Genomic DNA, 19,773 nt, shown 5'->3' on the forward strand with positions numbered 1-19,773 from the left:
GGCTGTCGTGTCTGTTGAAAACTGCAAAAGACTGCACACAAATTTTGTCGGCCAACAACAGCCGACTGCAGAAGTGATGTCATGTGATGGATAACTTTCCTTGTCTTTTTTCTTTTCTGAGCATGCCCAGTCTTGCTAATCTGCTGTCTGTCTGTCGGCCGAAATCTGTACTGACTGGCGAACAATCGGCCATTCTGGTGTTGGCCAACAAAAATTTTAATGCCTGCACACCCGATTCTGTTCGGCCGAAAATGCGCTGTCGGCTGTCGCAAGCATCATACTAACAAGCCTACAATCGGCTGATCGGTCGTCGGCCGAATATTTACAGCCCACAATCGGTACGTGTGTACGGGGCTTAACTGTGTACGGGACCCCGAAAACTAATCACCGCCTTCAGGTTTTTTAAGGGCATAAATTGCTTATTCTACTTCCTCATTCCTATCACAGTCTCGAAGGCCCTGAAATGTCAAGATAGCACAAACCACCCCCCCCCAATAACCCCATTTTGGAAAGTAGACACTCCAAGCTTTTTTTTTCTACACAGTTGTCACTTAAATGATATATTGCACTGGCTATATGGTAAATGACACCCCAAAACACATTCATACATTCTGCTGTTTCTCCCGAGAATGGGGATACCACCTGTGAGACTTTTTGGCAGTCTAGCTGCGTACAAGACCCAAAAAACCAATCACTGCCTTCAGGCTTTCCAAGGGCGTAAATTGTTGATTTAACTCCTCACTACCTATCACAGTTTCGGAGGACATGAAATGCCAAGATAGCACAAACCCCCCTCCCCCAAATTACCCATTTTCAGAAAGTAGACACCCCAAGGTATTTGCTAAGAGGCGTGGTGAGTATTTTGCAGCTCTGATTTGTTTTGAAAAATGAAGAAAGAAAATTATTATTTTTTTTTTAAATTTTCTAAATTTGTTACAAAAATGGAGACCTGCAAAATACTCAAAATGCCTCTCGGCAAATAGCTTAGGGTGTCTACTTTCCGGAAAGGGGTCATTTGGGGGGGGGGGGGGGTTGTGCTATCCTGGCATTTCATGGCCTCCGAAAGTGTGATACGTACTGAGGAGTGACATCAACAATTTATGCCGTTAGAAAGCATGAAGGCAACGATTGGTCCTGTACACGGCTAGACTGCCAAAAAGTCTCACACATGTGGTATCCCCATACCCAGGAGAAGCAGCAGAATGTATTTTGGGGTGTAATTCCACATATACCCATGGCATGTGTGAGCAATATATAATTTCAATGACAACTTTGTGTAAAAAAAATTTTTTGTCATTATTCAAACACCTGTGACAAAAAAATTAAATATTCAATGGGCTCAGCATGCCTCTCAGAAAATTCCTTGGAGTGTCTACTTTACAAAAAGGGGTAATTTGAGGGGAGGGGGTAGGGGGGGTTGTACTGCCCTACCATTTTAGCACTTTGAGAAATGAGAAAGTAAAAGCTGTGTAAATTCCAGTATATACACCATAGTTTGTAGACGCTATAACACAAATTTGTTTATTTTTTATTTAAAAAAAAAAGTAGAAAATGTAATTTTTTCTCACAATTTTCAGTATTTTTTAATTTATATTGCAAAAAATAAAAACCGCAGAGGTGATCAAATACCACCAAAAGAAAGCTCCAATTGTGAGAAAAAAGGATGTAAATTTAGATTGGGTACAGCATTGCATGACCGCGCAATTGTCAGGTAAAGTCACACAGTGCCAAATTGCAAAAAATGGCCTGGTCATTAAGGGGGTAAATCCTTCCGGTCCAAAAGTGGTTAACATGAACCTGTGCTTTCTCAATGTGGTGAAAAGTAACAAGTTCACTTCAATGCCCCAAAAACATATTGTAAACAGACTCTCAGCGGCTTTAGTAGTTGGGAGTTTGTTGACAATTTTTACCGCGATTGCTGGCCCTCTTTTAGAGGTGAAACTGTGGGCTTATTTATTGCCAGATTTAAAATAATAAAATGTATTTAGACAAATATAGTTTTAGATCTCCCATCTGGCCCTAAATAGGCCTAGAGTTTGTGATTTGATATACTTACCATTAGGAGGGCTATATAAAATATATTTTCCAATATCTTTGAACAATCTGTGAATGGCAATTATCCATAGTTACTATTGGACAAGAGTCAAAGTTCCTTTACAATTGGGATCCGACACATTGACCTATACTTATGCTCAACATATATTCTTTTTCCAGCACAGGAAATTATTTCAGGACTGCTTCAATACATTGATGGAATAAATTAGAACTCTAGCAGAGAGACATATGCATATGTGATAACAAAAGTAATCTCTTTGCCATATGTCGATATGCAGTAACCACTTTTTTTCTAATTTAAAGTAGTTCTAAAGTATAAACATTTTTTTACCTTAATGCATTCCTGGCACGCGAGCACGCACGAGTGCCTGCAAGGGAAGTGGCTTCCTATGGGGGCACTAGACAGAGAGAAGGTGCCAGGAGCGCCGGTGGGAGACCCAAAAAGAGAAGGTTCAGGGCCGCTCTGTGCATTTAAGTATGTAAAGAAGTATATACATACAGAGAAAGTAAGTATAGAAATGTCAATTTTTAGAAAAAAAAATAGAAAAGGAATTACTTTACAACCACTTTAGGTTTATATAGATATGCCATAAATGTGGACAGGCTGCTGCAAGGTTTTAAACACATTTTCGATCTTGTAATTATAGTGTGGGTCTTAATATTGTGCACTCCTAGGCAAAATATATTTTGTATATGAATAAATTAGATCATTCTTTATATACTTTTTCAAGTGTCAGTTCCTGTCTGTGGTGACCCCTACCCCCTCTACGTGCTGCTACGGAGGCAGAGCACAGGAGTCTGCACAGCTATTTATTAGAAAATGTTACAATTTCAGGCAAGATCAAAGATTTATTATTTGTGCACCCATAAAATAATTAAACAGAAGTGGCAGTTACAGCAGTCATTAGTGCACCAAAATGTAAACAAACTAGGGGGTTGATTGTAATATGTGCAGAATGGAGGAGCGATTACTGCTGTCATTATTCAGTGCTCTGCTGTGCGCAAGTTTCTACTATCAGCCTCTCTGCCCTGTTATTAGATAAATGAGAGGCTGTTCAGTAAACCTAAATTATAGTGGGGATATTACAAAGGTTTCTTTAAGTGACAGCTCTCGGACTACTGATGACAGTGCAAGCAAAAGTTTTAGGGTTTTTAAATATAAGATTATCAATAATTACAGGGAGATTAAATGCATGAAACAAGGTAATTTGACATATAATCATATGGAAGGAGTGTTAATGGTGACCAACAATGGCCTATGCTTTATAATGACAGGATTTAGATGTTCTGCTGTGTTAATCTGTATTTTCCTTAACAAGAGAAGTACAGCCAAAGCTTGTTTGGCTGTACTTCTCCTATGGATCATGGAGTGCAGTTCGTTTTGCACTCCTATGACCCGTTTTCAGCAGAGAGCGGGATGAAGTCCGCTCTCTGCTGACATCACAGTGTCGTTAAGGCTCTGTGTCATCACGACCACGGAGTCAGGATCCGCCTAGAGCCTGAGAGGACCCCTTCTGCCCCCTTTACAGCTCAGCGCTCCAAAGATCGAGGAGGGGGGCAGAGCAGAGAGCTGCTGACAGTCAGCAGCTCGCTGCTCGCGGAGCTGTGAGAACCGAGCTATCGGCAGTGTTTGATCGATCAGTTCTCAGTGTACAGGCGCCGGGGGACAGATGCAGCATTGGGCCAATCCTGCTTCCACCTAGGTAGGTATGAATATAAAAAAAAATAAAAAAAAAGTACATCTCTTTTAATTAGGATTATTAACAAATCCACTTAACTACCCTAATTTAAAATAAATAAAACCAAATTTAAAGAGCTATGGTTATGAAGAAATAAAGCATGCAGAGGTATGAACAAGGCCCCGATTACTTTGTGAGCACTTTGTATAATCTTTCGGAGTTACAGGAAAATGATCCATCCACACTATAATGCGATAAAAAAAGAACAGGTACAGACACCACCGCTTCAGTACAGAGCATACCATTCAACTAGGGTTTGTAAACTAAAACATAATAGTTAAATTCTAAAATAGTTTCTCATATTATTTAAAATGCAAGAATTTGAGAAGGAACAATGAAAGAATACATTACAAATCTACAAATAAAATGAACAAAACTGAATATTTTAAATACTCTGTAAAGCACCAGAGTTATGTTTTGAAGAAGTGTTGCTCAAGCCATCAAAATGGCAATTGTTAAGACATCTCAGACTAAAGAGACTCATGTATGATCAGGGAAATGTGGATTTCTGTATTGTAAATAGGAAAAGCTTTTTTATATTATTCATTCCTTGGACTTATCAAGACTTAGAATAGTATTCCTATTATTCCTTCCTTCAACATTTTAGAAGAGACACCACCAGAGTAACCAGACTGTTTATCTGATCATTCCTCTCATTTTATTTTCAGAGCATTCGCAACCAAATACATAGAGGAATTGTCAAGGTCAATCATAATCAAACAATAGAAAGATATGGTAGCACAGTTCAGACCTTACCGATTATATTCTGCTCCTCGAAACAGATTTAACGGATTTCGCCATACTTTACACTCTGTATTTGAAAATAACAAAAGGTAAAAAAATTAAACAACATAACAAAATCAACACCTTAAATCTAGTATTTGCATTACATACTTCAGATAGATCTACACTGAAGGAATGGCACCAATATTTGAAAAGAACACAAATTAGCAAGTGAAAGGAGTTTCCACTCATCTCCAGGCTCTTCCAAGTTCTCTGACTTCCTATTTTCTTCCTTTTACAGTCCTGATTCTACATGTACCATGATCCTTTGAGCCTATGTAGCTTCAGGGCAGGCTATGGGAGTCACTTGTACCAGTTCTGGGAGTTGAGTGGGTGGGTCTTAGGGTTACTGGGCCTTCATGCGGGTGGTGAAAGCTGTAAATGTGTTATTCTGGTCTTACAGCATGCCAAAGAACAATGGTTTACTGTAAGACTACAGAGGGCAGGATCTGAAGGTTGGGACTCTCCCCGTTCACACTGGTCGGCAATTTTAACTGGGCAAGATTAAATTCTTATTGTAAATCCATTCAATCCTGCCCAGCAGCAGCACAGCTAGCTTTCAGAACAGGCTGTGTATGAAAGGGTTTCCTTCTTGAATATAGCAGTGTTCTTTGAGGCAGGATTTGGGCGGTCTGGACTCTTCCTGTAGGATCGACTGGGTAGGATTGAATGCCAATTAGGATTTATTTAATGCCACCCACCATCAGAGCTGTGAAGGAAGTTACATCATTTGCACATTCAGAATGACTACAAAGATGTGTGTTGCAAACTCTAGCTGCTGCAGCAAGTGGCTGTGAAAGGGATTTAGTCTATATCAGACTATACAGACTGTCACATGATACAAAGCCACAATTAAACAAAGAATATCAGGGATCTGCAGACAGCAGAGCAACATGGCACAGAGGTATGATCTATGGTGGGATTGATCATTCTATTCAGTTCTAGTGAAAAGAAATTTGGAATTAAGCTTTAAAGAAGAACTCCAGGAAAAAAAATATATTTCCCATGTAGTGGGGCTGTGCCTGCACTGCATGGGTTAACTGCTAGTTCATCTAAGGATTGCGGAGCAGAAATAATTTTTTCAATAATTGGCTTTTTTATCAAAAATGACAATTTTTAAGAACTTTTTTTTGTGTGATTTCGTATCTGGGGGGGGGTCTAAAAGGTGTACCTGTGAAGTTTCAGCTCTGTAGCATGTCCAGAACCATAAAAAAAAAAGGATTGTTTGTATTAGAACACTTTCAGCTCAGGGGGTTGGCTTCTCTTCTCGGTTTTCACACCTTGCCGGTTTAATAGCAGGCATTTTTTTGGGTTCTTTGCAGTCAGGAAAAACATCTGAACTTGTGTATAGTGGTACTGTGCACAAGTTCAGATGTTTTGCCTGCCTCCAAAAACCCCCAAAAAATGCCAGCAAAAACACACCTGGGCATTTTTTTTTGGCATTTTTTGGGGTTCTTTTGAGGCAGGCAAAACATCTGAACTTGTGTATAGTGGTATATATACACACATAATTATATGTATATAGACACCTAGCCATATATAGGTGTGATAGTAGCAGAAATATATTACTGTAAATGATTTCATTAGCGCAAGCATATATTTCTGCTACTATCACACCTATATATGTCTAGGTGTGTATATAAATATATGTATGTGTGTATATACACCCCTATACACAAGTTCAGATGTTTTGCTTGCCTCCAAAACTTCCCAAAAAATGCCAGCAAAAACACACCTGGGCATTTTTTTTTGACGCTAGCGTTTTTTTGGCATTTTTTTGGGTTCTTTTGAGGCAGGCAAAACATCTGAACTTGTGTATAGTGGTATATATACACACATAATTATATGTATATAGACACCTAGACATATATAGGTGTGATAGTAGCAGAAATATATTACTGTAAATGATTTCATTAGCGCAAGCATATATTTCTGCTACTATCACACCTATATATGTCTAGGGGTATATATACAGACATATATGTGTATATATACCCCTTATACACATGTTCAGATGTCATGTCTGACATCAAACATGTCCTCAAAAAAGCACTGGCAACCCCTGCAGCATGAAAAATGCTTGCTGGTGAGAAGCCATATTCCTGTCCCGAAGCAACTCAGAGAAATGATCATTTCTCTATAGCGGTCACCCTGCTTTGGAAGGGTTTTGTCACCCTTCCATAGCAGTCACTGTCAGTTAACCCTACACTACACTACGGTCCCCTTACACTTAACACTTTCCCTACAGAAACTAAATTTTTGAAGCTAACTTAAGTGTAAAGGAGCACTCTAACTACACTAGATATCCCTTTCCTCACACTAAAAATAGCTAAATGACACTTTGTAACACATTAGAACAGAACAGCATTCCACTCTCTTCCATGTCCTGTACAAGAATGCTAGGAATTTGGCGGGGGCGATCTTATATACTGGGGGGCGTATTCACTAATGATTGGTCTAGGGACCCCCTAGTCACTCCAATCACATTCCTAGCATTCTCCTGCCCCCTCAATTGGCTTTTGCTAATGGTTCTGGTCCAATCACGGGCTTTTAAAGCCCATTTCCTGAAGCATTGCATTTTGGTCGGTTCTGGTTGCCGAATGCCGAACTTTTTGGGCAAAAAGTTCTAAATTCGGCCGAACCTCGAACACCCAATGTTCAGGCCGAACCGATGGTGGACTCGAACCGTTCGATCATCCCTACTCCTGAACCCTGCACACTAGCAGGCTTGTGAATGTACTGTTCCTGATGTCATTAGGCCCATAGACCAGCTCTGGACGTGAGAACAGTCTACCGCTGGACGTGGGGGAGCGCGGTTTTCCGGAGGATCGAAGGACCGGGTAAGTACAGCTTTTCCTTGTGCCACAACGAGCAGTTTACCCATGCAGATTGGGCAGAGCCCCACTGCATGGGAGAATAACCATTTTTCATGGAGTTTTGCTTTGAACCTGTGCACTCGATAGTTTCTACATTTTTCAAATTCAATCAGTCACAGCAATGGTGATGCCTTAGACTTTATTAAGGCTATCATCCTATATACTTGTCTTGGAGAAGTGATTAAACAGATAGTCAAGCCAAGATCAGGATGGCAACCCTCAGAGCTTATATATATTTTTATTTCTATTTCTTTCTGGGGGAAAAGCAAAAGAGGAGAGCCCTTTAAATAAATAGATCAGCAAATATACAATCTCTTCTCCTTTCTACAATCAGTATGGGGGGTAGAACTTTGATATTGGCATGCCACACACGTACCAACTCAGTATTGTCCACCATGATCTTGCTATCTCAGGAACAGGCAGAGACTGCATGGTGAAGCCACCCTAAGCAGGTAGATAGCGGAAGAGCTTGCATATTTTGACAATACATTTGTAAAGGCAGGTCTTGGTTGGCTATCCCAAAGGGTTTCCGTTGTATACTGACAGTTCATGGCTACCCCCGAGCATGCCAGGCACTTTATCTTGTGGCACCTTCAGACCTGAAACCGAAGACATTAACCACTTCCATACAGAGCAGCTACACCCCCTTCCTGCCCAGACCAGTTTTCAGCGCTCTCACACTTTGAATAAGTAATCAGTCATACAACGCTGTACCCAATCAAATTTTTTATAATTTTTTTCACACAAATAGAGCTTTCCTTTGGTAGTGTTTAATCACCACTGGGTTTTTTATTTTTTTGTGATATAAGTGAAAAAAAGAGTGAAAATTTTGAAAAAAAAAAAAAAAAAAAACACATTTTGTTTTAGTTTCCATTATAAAATTTTGCAAATAAGTGATTTTTTTTCATAAATTTGGGCCAAAATTTATACTTCTACATATCTTTGTTAAAAATAACCCAAATTAGTGGTTATTATTTAGTCTTCGTGAAAGTTATAGAGTCTACAAGCTATGGTGCCAATCATTGAAAATTGATCACACCTGATGTACCGACGGCTTATCTCATTTCTTGAGGCCCTGAAATGTCAGGACAGTACGAATACCCCCCAAATAACCCCTTTTTGGAAAGTAGACATTCCAGGGTATTTAGTAAGAGGCATGGTGAATTTTTTCCCACAATTCTTGGGAAAAGGAAAAAAAATTTTTTTTTTTTTTTTTACACACAAAATTGTCATAATAACAAGTTATTTCTCACACACAGTATATGCATACTTGCAATTACACCACAAAATACATTCTGTTACTCCTCCTGAGTATGGCAATACCACATGTGTGAGACTTTTACACAGCCTGGCCACATACAGAGGCCCAACATGCAAGGAGCACCGTCAGGTGTTCTAGGAACATAAATTACACATATAATTTCCTAACGACCTATCCCACTTTTGAAGGCCCTGGAGCACCAGGACAATGGAGTTACCCACAAAATGACCCTATTTTGGAAAGTTAACACCCCAATGTATATTCTGAGGCATAATGAGTCTTTTGAACAAGTCATTTTTTTCCACAAGTTTTTGGAAAATGTGGAAAGAAAATGAAAACGCATTTTTTTTTTTTTTTTTACACAAAGTTGTCAATTTATAAGATATTTCTAACACATAGCATGTACATAGCAAAAATGACACCCCAAAATACATTTTCCTACTCCTCTTGAGTAGAACGATACCACATATGTGGGACTTTGTCACAGCATAACCACATACAGAGGCCCAACATGCAAGGAGCACTGTCAGGTGTTCTAAGAGCATAAATTACACATATAATTTCATTACAACCAATCACACTTTTGAAGGCCCTGGAACCCCAGGACAATGGAAGCCCCCACAAAATGACCCCATTTTGGAAAGCAAACACCCCAACACAATCTAGGAGGCATGGGCTGCAGATAGGTACTCAGGTACTCTGATCGGCTTCAGAAAGGTACTCGGTACTCTGATGAGCTTCAGAGAGGTACTTGGGTATTCTGATGGGCTAGAGACAGGTACTCGGGTAATCTGATGGGGTGCAGATAGGTACTCGGGCACTCTGGGCTGGAGACAGGTACTTGGGTACTCCGATGACAGGTACTCGGGTACTCCGATGACAGGTACTCGGGTACTCCGATGACAGGTACTCGGAGTACCCGAGTACCTGTCATCGGAGTACCCGAGTACCTGTAACCAGCCCATCAGAGTACCCGAGTACCTGTCACCAGCCCATCAGAGTACCCGAGTACCTGTCACCAGCCCATCAGAGTACCCGAGTACCTGTCACCAGCCCATCAGAGTACCCGAGTACCTGTCATCAGCCCATCAGAGTACCCGAGTACCTGTTATCAGAGTACCCGAGTAACTGTCATCAGAGTACCCGAGTAACTGTCATCAGAGTACCCGAGTAACTGTCATCAGAGTACCCGAGTAACTGTCATCAGAGTACCCGAGTACCTGTCATCAGAGTACCCGAGTACCTGTCATCAGAGTACCCGAGTACCTGTCATCAGAGTACCCGAGTACCTGTCACCAGCCCATCAGAGTACCCGACATGGGCGTCCGCAGAACTTTTTTCAGGGGGGGGCATAATTTTAAGGTCACTCATGCTCCGCCGCTTTTCAACAATGTCATGAAGGGGAGGGGCTTAGTCATTATACTTATTTTGAGTATATTCCCTTAAAGCATGTTATACAGCACAGTGCTTTGCTGTGTAATTTGGCCCCTTCTATTACCTAAAATACCTGGCTGATCCTGTCTGGCTATGTCCTCCCCTCTGTAAACTGACCACGGTATACCATGGCTGCTGAGCCCTGACACCGTGGTCAGTTTACGTGCCTCCGTCATCCGCAGCCCTCCTGTCCTCCTCTGTCCTCTCTCCCCCCCCTGCCTGTCTGCTCCTGTGTCAGTGCCCACCCCCTCCTCCCCTGCTGCTGTAGTTTCATTTAAAGTTTCATATTCTGTCTACAGTCTGTTTCATAATCCTGTGTGCCCCTGTATCTGTTTTTTATAAAAATAAGCAAATCTTTACAAGTATAGAGTGCCACTCGCCGCTCACGTGACCCACCACCTCTCTCCTCCTCTCCTCTTCCCCTCCCCTCCCAACTGACATCAGTGAGGAATCCTTGGCCCCGCCCGCTGCAGGCAGCTGTCAGCCGGAGAGAGCCGACAGGTCACGTGAGCGGGGCTCGGCCCTCTGAAAACTGGTAAAGAACGCCTTATTTTTTTAAAACACCGACACACCTGATTATTAAACAGAATAGACAGGATGGTATAAAGTGGCTTAACAACCACTTAAAATGGGAGGTTGAGATTCCAAGGGGGGGCATTTGCCCCCCCTTGCCCCTACCTGTGGATGCCCATGGTACCAGAGTACCTGTCAAGAGCTCATAAGAGTACCGAGAACCTGTCATCAGAGTACCTGATGGGCTGGTGACAGGTACTTTGATCGGGTAGCGACAGATCCTCTTTATTGGGGGGGCAATCAGTGTGTTTTGGGGTGCACTGTAATCGGTAACTAGCTGTTACCACAATCTCCTCCTCACAGGATCAGTGTGTGAGGAGGAGAACACGGTGACAACTAGTTACCGGGTTCTGTTGACATTCTGTGACCTGCTGTGATTGACAGCCATCACGTGGTAAATTTCATTGGCTCTTTAGCTAGATCGGGGATGGGCTCTGTCCGAGGGACGAGCTTCGTCCCCGATCGCCACGCATTGCAGAGAGAACGAGCGGCTCATGCTGGAGCCGCTCATGTGATCGGCTGTGATTGACACAGCCGATCACGTGGTAAACAGCCAATTTTCATTGGCTGTTTACCTTGATCAGGGATGGGCTATGTCCGAGGGACGAGCCTCATCCCTGATCGCCGCGCTACGTGTCCCTGGGGGCGCGCAGTAGTGGCGAGAGCGGGCCGCCGTCATATGATGTCCGCCCGGATCGAGGAGCCCTTCCTGCTGCCGTCATTTTACAATGGCGTGGTATGGAAGTGGTTAAACATCTCAAAAGAGATCAAAGACACATGGGAATGTATCCCTGCCCTTAGCATGCTGGGTGAGAGTTATGCCCCATACACACGTGCAGATTATCTGCAGACTTTTGTCTGCAGACTTAACTTTTCTATGTAGTGCAAGGGCCTGCCGGATTGCATACAAATTGAAAGTGTTTAGGTTTGACCTCATATTATATGGTTTTGGTAAGTCTGCAGACAAAAGTCTGCAGATAATCTGCACGTGTGTATGGGGCATTAGTTACAACCAGCACTTTCCTGAGCACCCTGCAAGATAAAGGTGGATGGCAGTCTTCAAAAAAATAAAATCAGCCTCTAACATGGCAATCTATGTGTGTATGTATGTATGTATGTATAGATGTATGTCAGATTGTATATGCATATGTTCTTGTTTGTACATTTGCATTTAAATATAAACAACTAGCAATAAAAATGTTAGAATCACTTAGAAATGTCTTTGAAAGCAACTATCTTTATCAATGAGTTGTTAAATAGACCTTAAAGATTGTAACATTAGGATATGTCTTGGCAAACAGTTGCTATTGATTAAAATTGCTAATTTGTAATATATTTGCATATTATTGCAAAGCTCCACTTTAAGCAGCCATTCTGCAGGGTCCTGGTAAACACTCTCATTGCAAGGTACTGACTTTACACAAGTACATTTTCAGGTTCACAAACAGCTGAAACGGACAAAGCTTTCTCAAGAAACAAGTCAGGCTATTGTTTTTGCAAAATGAAGGTTATTTCATGCACCAAGTGTACAAGAAACGAAACATTTTATACAAAGACACCGGCTAGCATCTTCAAAGAAAGAAGGCAAGTGGCATCTAATCAGGAGATATAGATCTGCAACTGACAAATACAAAAGGTTTAAATGGGCAAAGGAACACAGCTATTGAACAGTGGATGACTTTGATAAAGATGACAAATATATGAGATGTAGAGCAAATAAAAGGATGCTGGAGGAGTGTTTGATGCCTTCTGTCAAGCATGGTGGGGCAATGTGATGGTATAAAGAGTGCTTTGATTATATTAAGGTAGAAGATTAACACAAAATGCATGAACTAATGAAGCAGAAATGGTTTCACTCTATTTTACATAACGCCATCCCCAGTGGTCAGAGCTTGATTGATACAAATTTTTATCATGCAACAGGACAATAATCAGAAGCATACATCTAAGTTACATACAAACTATTTGGAGTAAAAACAGAAAACTGAAATGGTTTGATAGACAGGCATTTGTTAAATACCCATTTCTCCAACCAACTGGACATCGCAATTCCTCTCTTAGGCTTGTACATGCTGTAGTGACATAAGAGGAGGCGGGAGAAACCATAGCGGGTTGCAGGCGATTAGTAATTGCACAATCCGGAAGTGTGAAATATATGCAGCACCTAGTAAGCAGCAAAGAGGTGCTTTTTCACAAACAGGCAACTAGAAACGCAAGTAAAGTTACTCTTCCTTTTGCACTTATGTCGCTCAATAGAAAGGACCCAGTGCTGACAGGGTCATTTTAATCACCACGCCTTATAAAGCCACCTTTAAACCAGCACTGTACAACTGGTGGCCCACAAGGTCGTCTTTTGCAGTCTGAGAGGTCCCAGTAGACAATGCAGAGTAGCAGTGGGGTACTAAGTGCTGAAACGCTCTCTGAAATGGAGCACCTGGGATATAATGATTAGCAGTAATGTATGTTGGGTGGAGTGATCTTGTGTCTGACAGAGTCAGCACTGTACTGGCCCAATGGTTGGTAGGAAGCAGCACAACAATGCGCGTAAATGCTTGAAACCAATGAAAAGTGGATCTTTATTTTAGCTCCCACGGAGCACCAATAAGAGGGATCTTTAGGTTTCTCCCAGTGGATACCAATAGGGGGAGTTTTAAAGCCAATGATACCACTGAAGGGGAGGAGGGGGAACTGGGGATTGACACGGACCAAATGAAGGGCCTTATTTATGCTTACACAGTCATCAGTGAAGTTAGGGTTTATTCCTGCCATCTTGAACACCACTTTCCAGAAGCCGGTGTTCCGTGAGAATTACCTACCCCGTGAGAATTACCTACCCCTCGTCACTTCCGGCCAGAAAGAGCTGAGCAGCGCAGCAGTGCGCATGCTCAGAGCCCCGGATACGTGATGGAAGAACAGAGGAGCTTACTAGTGCGCATGCGCACTAGTATGAAACGATCACAGTGTACCGTGAGAAAAACCTACCGACGCGGCGCTTACATAAAACAGCTGTGCGGCAATACGAATCATCTCCGCTCCTGTCCCGGTCACTTCCCTGCTCTCGGCAAGTAAATATAAAAGCGGCTTTCGGCTCCGTGATTTATCTTTTCATACAGCCGCTGCCGCTTTTATATTTACTATCCGAGATCAGGGAAGTGACCGGGACAGGAGCGGAGATGATTTGTATTGCAGCCCAGCTGTTTTAATGTACCCGCTGCATTACATACAGTGCCGAGTACCGGAAGTGACGAGGGGTAGGTAATTCTCACGGGTAGGTAATTCTCACGGAACACCGGCATGTATGTGGCAGAGTGTTGCTTTCATACAGTCTGGTGTGAGAGGGGAATGAGGTGGCAGTACACAAGTAAGCAGAGGGGCCCCCGGAGGTTGCTTATCCAGGATATAATATATATATATATATATATATATATATATATATAGGTTTCTGATTTTATTACAATATACTGTATATCGCCTCTAAATTATATTTTTGAATATGAAATTGTGAAGAAATAATAATATAAAAAAGGTTGTTTTAGATACAGCCTTTCACTGCATTTTAATGCTGAACATTACTATTATAACCCATTGCTTATGTGAAATCCAAAGTCAACAGTGAAAACACACTGAGCAGTAGCATCTTATCCTCCTTAAGTAGAACTATAGCCAAAGTTTTTATTAATTTTTTTAACATTTTGAAGAGAGTAAAGGAGGGTTATAACCCCATGCAGGTTTTTATTTGCCATCAGTGTCCCATTGGGGAGATTTATCTTTACTTCCTGTCCTATAGCCAAAAAAGTAGGGAGAGGAAATCCCTGTAAATAAGGGGATCTATTGAGGTCCCCCAGGTCACCAGAACTAGTGTCCACATTGGAATATATTCCCTCTATTACGGTTTTTAAAAGTGAAAGAAAATTCAAAATTTTTTGTCAACAGTAAACAGGACAAATATGGAGGGTGAATCTTCTTAACAGAGGCACAGACAACAATAAAAACCTGACAGGGGTTCTATTTCCACACCACTCTGTCCAAAACGAAAAAAAAAAGTGTTGCCTTTAGTTATAAGTTAACTATTTTCACAAGACAATTGAAGTAAAACTTAGCGGTTTCCAGCATAATTGGCTCATACCTGAAACACTTTGTCGACTCGAGTCAGCATCTCCATTACTTGTATTTGAGTTAGTTGGTGTGCTGTTGTCAACACCTCCCAACAGAGGGCGCAAGTGACTTACAGAGACTTGTTCAATGAATGATGTTCCATACTTCCGAAAATACCACCATTCAAATATCTAAAAGAAGAAAAACAATGGTTACTTATGAAAGCAAACCTGCAAAGGAGGAATGTGTCTTGCACAAAAAAAGTAATCCAGCAGGTAGGGGTGAAAACAATTGCCTGGGATTGCTGCCACAATCGCTATTCACTATATAAAAAAAGCCCTAATACAACACCAGTATGACACTTAAGAAAAGGGAAGTCATTGTGTATGGTTCATTGAAGCTGGCACAGGTATTCCTCTTGATCTTTCCATTTTTAAATAGGCAGCATTCAAAGAACGTAAAAATTAAGTATAGTGCATTTCTAATGAGCACATACTTTGAGTTTTTAAAAAGTATATATTTATATATACTTCACAGGTATTTATGAAGTGCCATTTCTACATGTGTCTCCTTTTGTTATTGCGTTAAGGCAGTTCTTCAGTCATTTTTTCATCTTTCCATCTATTAAATCCTCTGCCCTTGTTGGTTTAACTTTGGATAGTAAACATTTTTTTTTCTGCCAGTAAATATCTATTACAGCTTACTTCCTCTTTCTTGTCTGGTCATTAGCCTAGGCTAATGACATCATGCACAGCTCTCTCTCTATAGCCCCGTACACACGTACCGAATGTCGGCCGAACGATCGGCCGTCTTTTGTCCAGGGCTGTCCTGTCTGTTGAAAACTGCAAAAGACTGCACACGAATTTTGTCGGCCAACAACAGCCGACTGCAGAAGTGATGTCATGTGATGGTTATCTTTCCGTGTGTTTTTTCTTCTCTGAGCATGCCCAGTCTTGCTAATCTGCTGTCTGTCGGCCGAAATCTGTACTGACTGGCGAACAAGCGGCCGTTCTGGTGTTGGCCAACAAAAATTTTAATGCCTGCACGACAGATTCTGTTCGGCCGAAAATGCGCTGTCGGCTGTCGGAAGCATCATACTAACAAGCCTACAATTGGCCGATCGGCCGTCGGCCGAATATTTACGGCCGACAATCGGTACGTGTGTACGGGGCTTAATTCTGAGATCAGTGTGCACCTTGCTTTCACTCAAATTTAATGCGAACGTATGGCTCATGCACCTCCAACACCCTCTACACTAGCCCAAAAGGTGCCATCATAAAGCAGATATTTAAATATATGTACACAAACCTATAAACTAATACAAAGATAAAAGCAAAAATAAAAGACAATAAAAATGCAACATGTACATCTAATAAGTATAATACATTCTGTATACATTGGATCTAATCTTGCATTTACCAACTTCATGAGGGTTGTCCTAATGTTCTGCTGTCACTCGAAGGTCTATAGCAGGAACTCCATCACACTCACTTTTCTTGTCTGCAGTTTTGCATATTATATTTATTGCTAGGTTCAGCTCATGTATCTCCTAGCCAGGTGTACAACACTGCTTTGTGTATTATTATCCTACTAGGCAAAAAAAGGTGGCAGCTAAAACAGCTACTGTAAGCCTGTAAAACTATTACCTGTTCCTAAAAAAGGGTTAGATCTGTTAGTGCAGCTCAGGGGTTCTCCACATGTGATACTTGTACCCAAGGGTACATTTTAAGAGTTCACAGGGTACTTTTCCCATTCACATACAGATACTAATTTGTAATTTTCGTGAAAAATTATATACAAAACACCAAATTAAATTGGTTATTTTGGAAATGATTGATGGAAAACACTAACATGCATTTACTGATTTGAACAATGCATGCAAAAATTGTAGGGGGTACCATGAACTGGAATGGATTGTAATGTACATATGCTGTATTATTGGGTTTCCAGGGTTCTCTAAACCAGGGGCGTCAAACTCAACTTCTTTGCGGGCTGCATCGGCATTATGGTTGTCCTCAAAGCGCCAGTTCTATCTGTAAGACTAGATGCCCAAGCATACCCCCTTACATCAGATGTCAAGAGCCCCCCCATCAGAAGTCAAGAGTCCCCCCATCCCAGCATCACAGTGCACCCCTTTGACAATGTGCTGCTGCTGGGAAGAGGCTGGAAGCGGAGCTGGAAAGTAGAAAGTGCAGGGTCTGGAGGACCGCCAGAAGAGGGAGCTGGAGTCAGCTGCCAAAGTCTGCTTAATGCTGAGACCAGGGGAGGAGGAGATGAGGGGGTTCTGTGGCTACACAGAGAGATACAGGACCTGTAGGAGGAGCTCTATTTTCCTCTCTGCTGCCGGCTGAGTTGGCCAGGCAGTGACCAGCTTCTCTGTAGCTGGAGGAGCGCAGGATCTGGTGGCTGTGTTCTGTCCTCCTCTCTGCTAATAACTGATAAGACAAGGTGGGGGTGGAAACAAGGGGGTATCGAAAGGTAACAGAGGTGCAGGGGCCACATGAAATGGTCTGGAGGGCCGGATTTGGCCCATGGGCCTTGTGCCTGACACATGTACTCTAAACTATCATGAATTACTATAACTTTCAATTTAATAAACTGCAACATTTCAAAAAACGCATAAATGGTTCCTAATAGCAGAACAACCTGTGGGTTCTTATTGTATATGTGCATGCAGCAACAATATCTGTACTCTGTCTCCCTGTAATGAAGAAGTAATATGCAATAAATAACACTGCAGCTTTAATGGAGATTGATCCGGTTTCCATTGTTGCACCCCTTTACCCTAGGCAGATGAGGAGAACCCCCAAGCAGTTCAGTGGGCTGGCATTTCAAAGGTCAAGGTGGAATCCTTAACTTTATTTGGAGTGTAAGAAAATGGGTGCCATTTTATCATAAGAAATATGATTTTTGTGATCGTGATTAAACAGTGGTTAAACATCCAACAGGGATAGGTCCCACTAAAAATCATGATCCTGATTGTTGTTCATTATGCTATTCAAAATTAAAAAATTTGAAATTTTGAACTATTTCATTGTGGCCTGGAACCGGTTACCAATTCACTTAAGTGGCGGCACACACTCTTCAAAAGGTTGAGCATCCCCGCCATACATCAATTATAATGAAAAACTATATTAAAAAAAACATTAAAAAAAGTTGTAAAGTCCTAATTGTTAGAACATTGAAATGACTATTTCTGCAATAAGACTAAAAGAAATTGATGTATCAAGAGAAACAAGAATCACTTAGTGTTTCAGCCCCAGAGGAATTGTTCATTTTACTGTGATCGTCTTTAGGGAGATGCATATTTTCCTTTAAGAATCTACAGAGAATAAATTAAACAGTCTCGCTCCTCATTAGCTATAAACAGTGCACATAATGGTATACCTACAGATATCACTATACGCTGGGGGTTATTAGTAAAAGATCCTTTGGGCCTTCCTTATCCAAGGGTCCTAAAATTAGAACTGTCAGCACAACCCCAACACAACTGGATCATTCTACAATTGTTATTTGCCAGAACTTCTCTGTATCTGTCCCAATATCGAGTACTTTGAAATGGAATTATTATTGGACAGTTTAGGCCATAACAAGTTGACCAAACATATCCTTTAGATCTACCATCAACAACTACACTATATTGTCAAAAGTATTGAGACGCCTGCCTTACATGCACATGAACTTTTATGGCATCCCAGTCTTAGTCCGTAGGGTTCAATATTGAGTTGGCCCACCCTTGGCAGCTATTACAGCTTCAACTCTTGGAAGGCTGTCCACAAGTTTTAGGAATGTGTTTATGGGAATGTTTGAACATTCTTCCAGAAGTGTATTTGTGGTCAGGCACTGATGTTGGATGAGAAGGTTTGGCTCGCATTCTCCGCTCTAATTCATCCCAGAGCTGTTCTATCGGGTTGAGGTCAGGACTCTACCCCAAACTCGTTAATCCATGTCTTTATAGACCTTGCTATGTGCAGTCATTTTGGAACAGGAAGGGCCATCCCCAAACTGTTCCCACAAAGTTGGGAGCATGAAATTGTCCAAACTTTCTTGGTATGCTTGTACCTAAGAGTTCCCTTCACTGGAACTAAAGGGCCAAGCCCAATTCCTGAAAAGCAGCGCCACACCATAATCCCCCCTCCACCAAATGATTTGGAGACATTTAAAGGCATTTTAGAGAAATTCATCCTCAAAAGAAGCACCGAAATCTCAGCTCCTTTCTATTACTTTCTATAGCAGCAAAAACTACAGCCTGCCAGTCCACCAATATAAAACAGCAGATGCTTGTACTCTGTTTTGAATGGTACCTCAACACATTTCCAGAAAACAACTGCCTTACAGAGCACTACAGCACATCCAAAATATGTGATGTGCTACACAAAAAAGCACTAGAAACTACACTGATCAGCCATAAACTTTATGATCACTGACATTGATTATCTGGTTACAATGGCATCTGAAAGTCAGTGGAAAATATTAGGCAGCAAGTAATCGTGTTGTCCATGAAGTTGATGCGCCAAAAGCAGAAAAAATGAGCATCACAATTTGTTGTGTATGGGGCTGTTTAGCCGCAGACTGGTCAGAGTGCCCATGCTGACCCATGTTCGCAGCCAAAAGCGCCTACAATAGGAATATGATCACAACTGGACCTCAGAGAAATGGAAAAAGTTGGCCTGGTCTGATGAATCACATTTTCTTTTACATCGAGTGAATGGGCAGGTGTGTGCATATCGCTTACCTGGGGAAGAGTTGGCACCAATATGCAGTATGGGAAGAAGGCAAGCCAGTGGAGCCAGTGATGCTTTGGGCAGTGCTCTGCTTCAAATCCTTGGGTACTGTTATTTATGTGGCATGTACAACCTACCTCAACATTGTTGTGAACCAAGTACACCCCCAATATAAACTGTATTCCCTGATGGCAGTGGACTTTTTTAGCAGGATAATCTGCCCTGCCACACTG

At 41.6% G+C, this 19,773-nt stretch overlaps 1 protein-coding gene across 3 annotated transcripts in view; it reads right to left on the minus strand.

Moving 5' to 3' along the window:
• Positions 1 to 19,773, minus strand: part of ST7 (suppression of tumorigenicity 7) — a 268,989-nt gene that overhangs the window by 135,717 nt on the left and 113,499 nt on the right. For all 3 annotated transcript variants that reach the window (XM_082255306.1, XM_082255305.1, XM_082255307.1), the window contains exons 3-4: positions 14,848 to 15,007; positions 4,551 to 4,605 (exon numbers count right to left, since the gene is read on the minus strand). In XM_082255306.1, coding sequence (XP_082111432.1) covers positions 4,551 to 4,605; positions 14,848 to 15,007 — 215 coding nt within the window. The remainder of the gene's footprint in view (positions 1 to 4,550; positions 4,606 to 14,847; positions 15,008 to 19,773) is intronic.

The sequence above is a fragment of the Pelophylax lessonae genome (genome assembly GCF_965119305.1).
Source record: "Pelophylax lessonae genome assembly, chromosome: 4".
Classification (NCBI taxonomy): Eukaryota; Metazoa; Chordata; class Amphibia; order Anura; family Ranidae; genus Pelophylax; species Pelophylax lessonae.